Source organism: Hippoglossus stenolepis, chromosome 21 (assembly GCF_022539355.2).
Source record: "Hippoglossus stenolepis isolate QCI-W04-F060 chromosome 21, HSTE1.2, whole genome shotgun sequence".
NCBI classification, from domain to species: Eukaryota; Metazoa; Chordata; class Actinopteri; order Pleuronectiformes; family Pleuronectidae; genus Hippoglossus; species Hippoglossus stenolepis.
This window is the reverse complement of record NC_061503.1, coordinates 624,474-637,903: the sequence shown is the minus strand read 5'-3', so window position 1 is coordinate 637,903 and position 13,430 is coordinate 624,474. Positions and strand designations below refer to the sequence as shown.

The 13,430-nt window shown below is 43.9% G+C and overlaps 1 protein-coding gene across 1 annotated transcript in view; it reads right to left on the bottom strand.

Moving 5' to 3' along the window:
- The window catches only part of myo15b (myosin XVB), a 100,106-nt gene that overhangs the window by 57,284 nt on the left and 29,392 nt on the right, over nt 1-13,430 (bottom strand). The window contains exons 15-17 of the mRNA XM_047338416.1: nt 9,240-9,371; nt 3,368-3,493; nt 3,207-3,284 (exon numbers count right to left, since the gene is read on the bottom strand). Coding sequence (XP_047194372.1) covers nt 3,207-3,284; nt 3,368-3,493; nt 9,240-9,371 — 336 coding nt within the window. The remainder of the gene's footprint in view (nt 1-3,206; nt 3,285-3,367; nt 3,494-9,239; nt 9,372-13,430) is intronic.

The window sequence follows — 13,430 nt, the reverse complement described above, 5'->3', positions numbered from 1 at the left end:
AAGGTTTGACTTTTTTATCTCTTAATTATCAGCAGAGAATATATAAATTGGTGACCTGTCTGACATTTCTGGACGTGCAATTTGCTAAAGTGATTTTCACTCCCATGCATGTCTTCTATGTATATTTTTCATAAATAAAATAAAAAAACTTTGTCATTATGACATCTGTTACATAGAAGTATATGTCTCCGGTGATATACTTATCACACACCTGAGATACTTGAGTAAGATATGTTGGGCCATGGTTTTTTGTGAAACCACACTTCGGCCTACATGTGCCGTCAAAGCCTGAAGCAGCATGTCCCTCCAGGACTCAGTCTCCCAGGGGCCATCAAAAACCAGAGCAAGGAACTCAGTCTCCCAGGGAGCATCAGAGGTGTGAAACCCCCCCCAGGGACACAGGTTTCAACTCCCATTGGTCACTCTGGACCCCATGACCTGTGAGGTCATCGGGCCAATATAAGGCCAGGTCTCCCCCTCTTCTGTCTCTTCTGCCTCTTCCTACAATCCTTCCACAGGAGGGAAGGCTGTCGAGCCTCTTCTCCAGCTCACATCCTCTTTTTCCATCCAACTCTTCGAGAGGAGCACAAAGGTGCAGCTTCCAGCTCATCTCACCAAGGAAACCTCCTCATACTCCAAGCTCTACCAACCCTCCTAGCAGCGATGCGATGTCCTGCAGGAAAACTTCAACCAGCAACTGAGCTACACAGCTCAACAGAATCACCAAGGCAGGAGCCACAGACTTGCAAGACGACACAAAACTGCGAACTGCACAGCAACTTCCTTTTTCCCCTTTCACGCACATTTTTATTAATGTTGCATAAGTGAATTTTGCCAACCTCTACACTGTCAAGAAATCCATATCCTTCAACTTAGCTAACTATCTATATGGTAATTTTGGTTATAGTTATTAATTTAATTGTTAATCAGAGTTCCAAATTTGTAGTTAGTACTTTTATGAGACTTTATTCAATAAATTGGCTATCTTTTCCCTTCCTTTGAAGGGTGGTGCCCCGAGGTAACTTTAATCAATTAAAGTTATTATTTAATATTAATAATAAAACATTAATATTTAATATTTTATTTTGATAACCAAATTTATTGAATGCCGAAAGGCACACCATTTTATGGTATCACGTTTAATGCATTATGGCACAACAGATACTAGGTACTGGACACTTACTCTCCAGAAGGTTTTTGTACCTCCAAATGGTTAAGCAGTGAATCTTAGGGTCCCTAGATGCCATCCACTCAGTTGGTGCCCAATCATCTTCATCCAAGCCCTCTGACTGCTCTTCTCAGCACTCTGGAGAAGTCTATAGTAGTTGGTTGGTCTTCCCTTGTACTCGTATCTCAAGCAGTCTTGTAGTTGATCTGGGTACAAACCCTCAGCAGCCTTCCTCAACTGGCTAGACCTTTGTTTTCCAGCCATATTGTTGAGCATTGGCCAGCTCCACATATTCACGCTCATAAGCCTCCTACACTGCATCCACCCACTGTAAGCTTGATTTAAACTTGCATGAGTGAGGCTCAGGGGAAGTGGCGAGTCTAGTTGGACCCTCACCTTCCCAAAGAATTGTTTGTGGTGTGAAGTGTGGAGGAAAGGTGTTTATGGAGGTAGCTCGTCAGAGCTCCTCCAGGTGAACCAGGGAGAGTTAGTTGGTGCAGAGGGAGAAACACACGAAACCTAAGATAGGAGGAGACTGAACAGAGCTGGGCCACGATAAAGCTATGTTCTGTTATTTGAATTTATGTTTTTTCTGTTCTCAAAATAAAAATGAATTGTTTGTCTTTGGCTGCTGTTGGGAGACCCAAACGTTGTTTGCCAAAGTGGCACCCAATGTGGGGCCCAATGTGGGCAACGTGAAGTTGGAGATGGAGCTGGCTGGAATGACAGAGGAGTTCATGGCCATGTACCGGGAGCAGGCAGATGGGAGGTGAAGACTGCTCCCGCTCCTCTTCCAGGTCCCCAGATAGTGGTGAAGGCAGCGGTGCCCGTTCCTCTTCTGGATCCCCAGGTGGCGGTGACCCCCGAATGTGTTTTTTGGCAATGGGGGGTAGCTTGTCAGAGCACCTCCAGGTGAATCAGGGAGATTTAATTGGCACAGCTGAGGTCAGTTGGCCAATTATTCTCCCTGGATTAAAAAAGCAGCAGCAGAGCTGCCAACTCAGAGGGTGACACACATGAGACAGAGAAAGACACATGGACAGAGCTGAGGTGAGCTGCCACGATGCCAACTGAGACTACTGGACAATTTATGTTTGCCGTTCTCCTCTAATGAGGCATGTTGAAACCTGAATAGTTTGTCTCTGGCTGTTGTTGGGAGACCCCGGTGGCAGCGTCGTTTGCCACAGTGTTGACATATGTTTTCCAACTTTCCAGGGCTGTAGGACCTGGCAGGGTTAATAAGTGTTTTGGCCTTGAGTGAGGCTGGTCTTTTAGACCACCGGGATGTCCTTTAGTGTTGTTGAAGTTGGGAATAGAAGACATGTGGGATCCTCTCCCCACTACTGGCTGAGATTCTTGGGAGATGGAAAGACATCAAGGCAGCCATGAAGGTCATGAATGTCCCTATCTTCCATTGGTCTATCCAGGAGATCTTTTTTTTTTCCACTCCTTCCCATCTCACCCATTGCCCTTGCCTTGCCTGATGCTTTCATCACTCAGATCACACCAAAATGTGGTCCGAGTGATCAGATCTCAAGACTCATTGAGGAAAAATTGGGGTGCGTTCAGACCTGGGCTGAGCGCTGACCACTTGTTAACGGATCACTCAGGAAGATTATTCATACCAGGTCTGAACGGGGTCAATGTAAATCCCCTGTTCTTCCCTCCTTTTGACCCAGGTGACATTGCATTACAATGTCTGTACCAACTGATCACGCCTATATTTGCACACAGTCTGATCACTCCTCTCTCCCCACTGTTCCTGTGTCCTTCACTCTGGGACGTCTACTGTGACTGGTTTGTTATGTATTTACAATAATTAATCATCCTTAGGGTAATGGTGTTGTTATGAAGGAATGAGATTGTATGTATTCAAATTGAAACGGGTGGAGAAGAGTGACTGAAATTGTTGTCTTTTTAATTCATGATACTTTCAGTATTTTGCCTGTTAACCAATTCCAAAAATTCTGCTTTGCTATGCTATGCTAAGCAAATGGGCCCACATTGACAACCTGTGTAAGTTTCTAGTTGTTTTCACCTTTAACTGACTCCTGGCAAAAAGTTCCACCACTTCTGTCTTGAACTGGTCATGGTTCTTATTCAGGAAATTCTGAACCTAAAACAAGAAAAGAGCATTATTTAAAGTACAATTGTTGTCACTGCATCAGCTGCAATAAATTGTTGTGCTTTTCCTGGTACCTGATAAGTGACAGCTCCAGCATAGTGATAAATAGTAAAGACTGGAAGTGGGCTTTTGGGCTTGGCATAGTGGGGGCTGTTCCCATGGTGGTAGTGGCATTTCTGGAGGAAGGTGTGGTCAGTGGCCTGAAAAATAAAAAAAATGGAAAAAAAGAAAGCCCTTTATGTTCAATCAATCAATCAATCAATGAAATTTTATTTGCATAGCCTATATTCACAAATCACAATTTGTCTCATAGGGCTTAACAAGGTGCGACATCCTCTGCCCTTAACACTCAACAAGAGTAAGAAAAAACGACTAAAAAACCCTTTTAAACAGTGGAAAAAACCTAGAGACCTCAGATAGATCCCTCACATGTGAGGGATCCCTCTCCCAGGACAGACAGAAGTGCGATAGATGCCACGTGTAAAGGAGAATTTACAACATTGATTAGAAGAAACAGTTTGTAACATAATGGAAAGTATATGAATTGAGGAGTTATTGTCAGTTATGGTAGAGTATGTGAGTAGGCCTATTGTATATCAGCAGTCTCGTTAAAAATAATAGTCCACGATCAGCTGCCACCACGATCAGGATCCACAATCAGGTGCCACCATAATCCACAGTCCATCATTAGGATCCACCATCGTGATCCATCATCAGCTGCCACCTCGATCATTCCTCCCACCCACCCAAATCAGTATTCTGGATGTATTCATCCAGAGTACCAATTATGCAACTATAGAAGAATATACAAATCACCGTAAAATCTCACCAATTGACCTAAAATTGGAAAGACAGATCTTTTGGGTGTTTATTGTTATAAATAACATTTGGAAGAAAAGAAGAGAAAAAAAAGGAAAACCAAACACATTTTCAATCATTTAGAAAGATCTTATTTTTAAAAATAGAATATCAACTGTAACTGTAACAGTGACTACACCATAGATTCCCCCTCCAGATCCACAACCATCATGAGGCCTTTTCGGCAGCCTCCAGGATGCTCTTTGTGGCTCTTTTGCGCTGCAGTCCTTTTGCTCCAGGGAGTTTCAGTGTCTTTATTAGAGAGTGGCCCTGGCACCCAACTTCAACTGGCTCTCAGCGGGTTTTTCCATTCATTGGTCCTGCATTCTGCGACAAGATCTCTGTACTTTGCCCTCTTGCATTCATTGGCTTCTTTGATCTGGTCTTCCCAGGGGACGGTAAGTTTCATCAGGACGACTTGCTTTGTAGACTCCAATGTTAACACCATGTTTGAGCAGAGCGACGTGGTTGCAATGTTTTTTTGGGAACTTGAGCTGCCTTCCTAGGTCGAATTTGAGCTGCTAGTCCCGTGCCGTGGTAAAAAGCACTTCTGCAGAGCTAGGCTGATAGTGTGCCTTCTCCCCAGCACTGATGAAGGTGATGGACTTTTTCGGGGCATGCTTGTTCTTGCTGCTTTGGATCGCTGTGCTGATTGTGTCTGCCAAGGACCTTAGGACCTGGTCATGGCGCCCAGCTGTATCGCCCTTCCCCCAAGGCCTTTGGACAGCAACTGAGGATGTGTTCCAATGTGCCCCTCCTCTGGCACAGTTGACATGCTGGTGTGTTGGCCATGCCCCAGCAATGCAGGTTGGCTGGAGAAACTTGATGCGCCATGCTTCGGCTTTCCAGAGCTCAGTCAAGGTAGTCTTGCAGGGTTCTGCTCCCATACAGTCCAGGCGCCTTGCTTGTACATGCCACCCATCTTGCTTCTGCATTCTTCCTCCACCTCTGCTAGTATCTCCTCCTGCACCAGTTGATGCTTCTCCTTTCCCCGGGCTTTGTCATAGCATGGTTTGGGAAAGCTGCCCACTCCAGCCTGTCCCACCGCCACCGTGCCCACCAAGATGCTGTGCCACAGCCGTGCCTCTGCTCTGTCGACAGCTTCATGTGCCTGCCACTTCCTTCCGGTCTTGACACAGATTCCTACTGAAGCCACTTTCGCATCTGTCAAGTCGCTCCTGGTTTGCTGAAGTGCGGTTGTGTCCATCAGGGATCCGTCAAAGAACTTGCCCAGGCTCTTGACCGGTTTCTCTGTCACTGTCGGAATCTGGGTCCCTCCCAGGGTAAAGCAGAACTTGTCAGCCCCTCTTCCCTTCTTCAGGACTAAAGACCTGGACTTGACTGGTTTGAAACTCATCCTTGCCTATGATATGAGTCGTTTAAGCCCTTGATGGAGCCATCTGCACCCAGGGACAGATGTTGTCATCACCGTTAGGTCATCCATGAATGCTCTTATGGGGGGCTGCCTAGTCATGGATTTGTACATGGGGCCTCTACATTCCACCTCCGCTGACTTGACAATCATGTTCATAACCAGGGAGAACAGTGACACTGAGATTGTGCAGCCAGTGATTAAGCCCTTCTTCAGCTGATGCCATGCAGATGATGTTGATCCTGAGGAGACTCTCAACCTGAAGTTGTTGTAATAGTCCAGGATGAGGTTCCGGATCATGTCTGGAACATGGTGTCTAATCAGTGCTGTTGCAACGAGCTTGTGTGGGATCGATCCATATGCGTTGGTTAGGTCCAGCCAGAGTGCTGCTAGGTCTCCTCTGCTTTCCCTTGCCTCCCGGATCAGTTGGGTTACCACTCGTGTATGCTCTAGGCATCCAGGTACCCCTGGGACTCCCTCCTTCTGCACTGAAGTGTCTATATATGTGTTCTTAAAGAGGAACTCAGTAAGGCGTTGGGACACAATCTTGAAAAAGATGGTACGAAACTGCTTGATGTTGCTTGAGTCCTCTTCCTTCGGTATCCAAACACCCTTCGCTTGCCTCCACTGAGCAACCACCTTTCCTCTCTGTCAGATTTCTTTTAGGATCTTCCAGAGACATACTAGGAGCCTTTGGCACTGCTTGTAGACCTTATAGGGTACTCCGCTGGGGCCAGGGGCAGAACTTGCTCTTGCAGCTTTGACTGCTTCTTGGACCTCCTTCAGGGTGGGCTCCGAAGCGTTGAATCGCTTAACTAAGGATAATGGCTTAACTAAATAGTAACTATATCTTCTGTATTGCTGCAATTTTGTCACATTCTGGTCCGTCCTGCATTGTTTCTATGCAACCAAGTTTTTCTAAGTGTACCCATACATGTGCCTCTCCTTTATGTCTCAAAACTTGTTCTGTGCCATGTTTTCCAGCCAACCTGGAGCTCCTACTTCCCTTGTTTGAGCTCTTTACCTGGCACCTGCTGACTGGCCTAATCAAAGCCTGAGAAGCTTCTCTCTCTATCTGTGCAGCCAGGATCAGCAGCATTGCTATCAGCCAGCACTCTATGGTTTCTGATAAATTTAATTTACAATAAATTCGATTCGGCATAACTTCTTCCTCTATGTTGCTTCCCTTGAGCTGGGTCATAACGCAAGTTGTCATCTCAAGTATAACCTTCTCAATTGATCGTGTTATCAAGAGCTCAACTGCTGATTTTATGTCTTGACATGTGAACAGCATACCTGCTGGGGCCTGGAACTGTTTAGATGAGAGTACTAAGTACCCTGTTGTTCAAGTGGATAACCGGACCATTATAACTTTCCTTTTTTGAAAGGTAATACTGGCGGTTGAGACAACAACTCCCCATGTCAGGTAAATCAGTGGCTCTCCCACTAAGATAGATATTCAATGCCGTTATTGTCATTGTACAGTGCACAACAAAATTACTGTCTCCAGTGGATCACACATATATACACACATCAAAAACAGTGGATCACATACACACATAAAAACAGTGTAATGTAAAAGCTATATAAATAAGTTAAAAGTCAAGAGTTAAAAATTAAATTGCACATGTTCTGTATTGCACTATATAAAATGTGTCACATGATGGCAGTGATTGCACAAACTTGATTATTTCACAGTGTTGGGGACTTTTGAGCAGAATTTAGTTCTCTAATTGTACTTGAATAGAAACTTTTCTGGAACCTGGAAGTGTGGGTTTTTAAAGACCTGTAGAGCCTCCCAGAGGGCAGCAGAGTAAAGAGGTGGTGACCCGGATGGGATGAGTCTCTGATTATGTTTTTGGCTCGGCTGAGACAACGTGTTTTGTAAATGTCCTTTAGTGTTGGTAACTGTGTTCCAGCGATTTGTTGTGCAGTCTTAATTACTCTTTGAAGAGCTTTCTAGTCTGCCTCAGTGCAGCTAACAAACCACACCAGCGTGCCATATGTGAGAATGCTTTGAATGGAGCAATGATAGAAGGAGAGAAGCAGCTGCTGGGACAGGTTGGCTCTTTTCAGCGTCCTGAGGAAATACAGCCGCTGCTGTGTCTTCTTCACCAGAGTCGTGATGTTTGTGGTCCATGTGAGGTCCTGGGAGATGTGCGTGCCCAGGAATTTAAAGGAGGCCACAGTCTCCACTTGGTCTCCTCTGATGTGTAGGGGAGCAGGTTCCTCCTTCTGTTTCCTGAAGATGATGATCATCTCCTTTGTTTTGTAGATGTTAAGTGCCAGGTTATTGGTGGAGCACCATTCTGTTGGTTTGCAGACTTCATCCCTGTTGGCACATTCGTCACCATTGTGTATCAAGCCAACCACGGTGGTGTCGTGTGCAAATTTAATTATGTTCAGAAAGTTTACACATCTTCCGCCGCAAACTAAAAACACACCTCTTCCGACTATACCTTGAATAACATTTTTAAAACTAACAATTTAGTAGCACTTAAAATGGCACTTACTTATAGCACTTTGTAGTTTTACTTTTTTTGAAGAAATTGTACTTTCTCTATTCTTGTTGTTCTGGGTTTGTGCCCTCATGGTTGAATGCACTTATTGTAAGTCGCTTTGGATAAAAGTGTCAGCTAAATGAAATGTAATGTAATGTAATGTTGTTTGTATTGTAGGTCGGTGTGCAGTCATGTGTGTTGAGGGAGAATACCCCTGTGGGGCTCCGGTGTTGATTCTCAGGGGTGAAGAATGGTGCCTTAGCCCCCCTAATGGCTCTCTTCAGATCGGACCTGGCAGTGCTCTAGAGATCACTGTTTCCTGATCTGAAGGCTGTATTGCGTTCCAGCAGCAGAAGTTTGACATCCCTATTCATCCACAGTTTGTTGTTTGTGAAGGACCAGATGCATTTATCAACTGTACAATCAACACAGTTCTTTATGTAAAACAGGACTGTGGATGTGTAGTAAGTCAGTCCTGGAGTTGAGAGGAAGCCTCCTCATGTCTTTATGATCCTCACACTAGGTTTGGAGTTACTTATGAGAGGTTAGTAAGCAGGCATGAGAAAGAGGGATAGATGGTCAGACAGGCCCAAGTGGGGGAGGCTGGAGACTCTGTATCCTTCCTTAGCATTGCTGTAGACATGGTCCAGTGTGTTAAGACCTCTCGTGGCACATGTCACATGTTGTTAAAAATTCCATCAGGGTAAGCATTGAGTGATTTACCGATGGTGGTTAGCAGGGCGTCCAGTGCAAGCTTGGTGTTGGCACTAGGTGGTATGTATACAGCCATAGCAATAAGGCCTGTAAACTCCCGCGGCAGATAAAAGGGCCGGCATCTTATATGATTGAGTAGATTAAGGTTTTTTAGATGATTAGAAGTTTATAAAGTTGCATGTTATAGTGACCTCAATATCATCTAAACAACCACAACAAATCTGTGTAGAATAATATTGAAACCTCAAACATGTTTGATACATCCTTGGTTCAGGCTGTTGTAGCTGACCCTAAAGATCCCAAAGAACACAGATGCGTTCACATTGAAAACATATAATATGTACATTTTATGTTTACCCAGTTGTCCCCAATAAATCTGGAAAATTTATCAAACCCATTTGTTAGAGATTTTAAACATTGAATAAGGTGAATACCCGAAGGATAATAAGAGGGATATATGTATATTTATGAATGTGTGTGTGCGTGTGTGCATATCTGTACCTGGGGGAGGCAAGTCTGCTCGTCCAATATATGCAGGATGCCTTGTGGCCTAGAGGAAATCAGCTCCAGACAGGAGTTGAAGTTCTTGAGATGCATGGAGTTCCACTGGATCTGTTCTGCACTGTACTCTTCCTATAGGACACACACAGTGATACTGCAGTGGGTGCTCTTTGGTTTAAAGAATGCTAGTTCTTGGTTTCATTGAACAGTTTACCTATTACTTAGATGAAAACACAGACTACAAGATCATTGGTTTTAGTACTACATGCCTGTAGGTGGTCTAAATTTTGACATTTACATTTTTTCATCTGCAGGTCTAAATAGCTGTAGGTGGGACTACAACAGGTTTGAAACTACTGTTGCTGAACTCATTTCTCAGTTAAAGGTTCAATAGTTGTAACTAATTTATGTGTTGTCAGATTAATATATATATATATATATATATATTATTTTACAATCAGCTCTAAATAGTAGCTTTTAAGGTGAAATTATCAAATGTTACACTTTTGTCACTTGCAAACTGCATGTCCATCTCTCAGAAGAGCCTTATAACACCATACTTTTTCGGCAGTAAAGACATTTTCTCATTAATGTGAACCTGATCCTTTTTATTTACTCTTAATTGATATGCAACTATTGAAAAGAGTGGTCAAGGTGTTGTTCAAATGCTGTAAAGACTTAAAAGCAGATGAACAAACCAAAGTCAGAACAACAACTTCACAACCTGGGAAATAGGACCTTCCAAGGAGCATGGGAGTACAGTGTAATACCAGTTGTTGATAATAAACTGTTTATGTTTGATACCGACGTTAAAAGCCTATAGCAAAAACTAATTAAGGGTTTTGGGTTGTGAACAAGTCCAAAGTTGGATTATTTTCAGATCAGGATTTTCATGATTCAGACCAGCTCACGTACTGTAAGTTGACGATACTCATATTATTTAAATAATAAATGGTTTGCATGTCTTCCTCAAGCTTGGATTGTCCACCAGAAGCCTGGGAGTTTTAGAGCTCTGCACAGTAACTTAGCTGTTCCTACATTGCACTGTTCTGGACACAAGATTAGTGAAGAAATTAGTGAAGAACCGCCTAAGAACCACCCTAACTCAAGAGAACCTAGAAGTGTTCCTTTTAATGGCAACAGAGAAGGAGATTCTTATGGCACTTGACAAAGATGGCGTCATTGACAAGATGGCAGAGAGCAGTGAGTTACTGTGCCGCCTACTGGTATACTAGTGATAATTACTTACTGGTTACGCTTAGTGGTTTTCTTTATGGATACCAGTGAGTGAACGTTGTAAGCTCAAACTTTTGACTTAGTTACATGGTTGTAGCTTAAGTTAAATATCAGTATGTGTGAAATTTTTGATACTTTTAATATGCTTGATGCTTGAAAATAAAGTTAATAATTTGAGTGTGTCTCATTCTCTTTATTAAAGTGTAGGCTAATTGTTTTGTGTGTCTTGCCTTGTACATTTGTGTGTTCTATGATTGCTGTATTCTTAGTGAATTTTTGAGGGTTCAACCATAGCCATAGCATACCTTGAAAACTCAGTATTTAAATACTTGTTGGTCAGTCCCATATTTATGTTTTGTAATTTGGATAATTTTCCTCTCTGATAAACAGAGTGGCCAAATGTATAACTAGTCAGGTAACTGTTACATCAACAAATAGGGTTAGCCTGCAAAATTAGATGTGAGGGTTGACAGCTATGAGTTAGAGCGCCGGCCTGGAAGGTGTGATTGGAGAACTCCCCGCCTTTATAAGGACAGGTGCGGGCAATTACTTCCTCTTTTGTCTGATGCCTGGTAGATGGTGACTGCTGTGTTTGTGCAGGTAAGGGAGACTGGGAGAAAGATATGTTTATATTGTTCTGCTTGAAATCTAATGAGGTGTCTTGTACATTCAGTTGGGTGGCTGTGTCTAGACCCAGATTTCTGTGACCCCATGTTTGAGAAAAGATTCAGAGTTCACCTCTCCCCTGTTTGAGCCACAGTACAAAGTCAGCCATCCATTGTCTCTGTAAAGTAGGGTCCCATTTTGAGCAGGGTTATATTTAATAGCAGCGTAAAGGCTGATCCCCTCTAATGTATTTGGTTGCAATTTGATGGCTGACCTTGTCTCCCCCTCGTTGCAGATCAAGTGCCAGATTGCTACTTTGCCTACACCAGTGTTGTCTGTATTGATTGTTTTTTTAAATATTTTATGGTGACCCTGAACCAACTGAGTGTCTCACACCTTTACTTGTTTTAGGCAGCTGGGTGACCTACGGGGAGTATTCAGGGGATGCACACCACTTTGCATGCTGTGTAGTAGGCCTGAAGGATGGTGGTCACTTGAAAAGTGTGTTGTGGTCTCGTCCTTGCAGTGTGAGTTGCAGTGGTAGTGATCAGTGTGCTCACGTGGTGGTGTCTATGGGGGTTTGCGATAGAATCTCCCCCTGGTAAGTACGCTGCCTACATAATGGTCGCCGCTATTTAGGTTAAAGTGTGTAACATCAGCAGCAGATGTGTGTCAGTGTATTTTATTTATTAATGACATCACTGCTGTCCCATAAAATCGCTCTTCACCTCCACCTCACTAACAAACACTTCGAAGTCAATGTCAGAAAGTTTTGCTTCCTCTTCTCATCGATTGATGCCATGACTCTGTCATGACAGCTGCTATCATTTCTTCGGTGGAAACCCATTGTTCATCAGGATAATTTAATATTCATGAGGAGCTTTGCATTGACCATTTATGGTTGAAAGTGGGCATGTAGAGGGCGGAGTATGAGGCAGATCCAAGTACAAACGTTTCCAGGTGGACTGTGATTTATAAAGTGAACATTGTGTTCAGGTGTGCGTGCACACGGTTTCATAAATCGGAATTTTCTTTTCCGTATGCCATTTCCGGCTTTTGTGTGCACGTACACGTTTAGTATGAATCCCACGCACTGTTTTATAAATGAGACCCCTGGTGCTTTGCGTGAAAAGGGTGGCCTGGAATGGAGTCAAATTCCCGGCCTGAATTATTGTCCCAGTCCGCCCCTGCCTTCCACATCTGTTCCAATTGTTCTTTGAGCCACTTCTAGATCTTCTTGTGCACCTACTTACTGATGTTACTGTCAGTGGAGATTGCTACATCTATCACTCCTGCTATCTTCTAGTCCTTGTCAAGCACCACTATGTCTGGTTGGTTAGCCGTAGATTTGTTTGTTTTTTCATTCAATGAGAATTCACGCATTCAACGCACAATTAGAACCAAGGAGATTGCATTTTGTTTAGCACTCATTCTAACACCTTCCTCAAGGACACCAAAGATAGCAATCTGAGGGGATTGGACCAGAGTACAGTCCTATATCTTTCATAAAAAATTGAACTAGAATGGCACTCAGTAGGGAATATACCTCTGCCAAGGGCCAACAGCAGACATGAATCTATGGGTCACATGTGCAGCTGCCCAGGGTGGCATCATGCCGGGGGTGGCACAAGGTGGTCGCAAAAAAGATGATTTTCTATTTTCTATTTCATCATGTCACCGTGTGTCAGTTTACCTTGTCAGAGTAGGCATTCTATTTCCAGTTAGTGAGCAGCAGGCAGCGAAGCTGAGGTCTCTCACACACTCAGAAGGAGATGGGGACGGTGGCCGGTTGACCTCAGGTCTCCCCACAGGAAAAGACGTCTACTTCTGAAATATTTGGGAGCACCCTCGACCACTGGCCAGGATGAGGAGCCATCCACCTCCTCAGCCACACAGGCATCACCAATATTGTCTGAGCCTGAGGATGAAGACCCATTTGGTTCCACATAGAGGACCATTCATGCAGAGGACAGTCTTATGATAATGGGGACAATATGAGAGGCAAAAACAAAGGTGTTGGAGCCAGACTGCTGGAAATGAATCCACAAGCTCTGTTTGTGCCATGCAGGGCTCACGGATTGAACCTGGTTGTAGCAACCTAACTCAAAATACACCAGCACTTCCTGCTGGCGTCTCAGCTTTTTAGCTCTGTCTCTGTGTGACTGTTCATGAGTGTCTCTCAGCATGGGTCTCCGTCTCCGTCTTTTTTAGGCAGCTCGGCTGCTCTGCTTTTGTATCAGAGGATCAATCAGCTAACAGCTCTAACCTGCGCTGATTGATCCTATGGTCCTGGTGATGGTGCTCTCCCTGCTACCTCCAAAACCACGGCAAAGAAAAGTTTTGCTAATC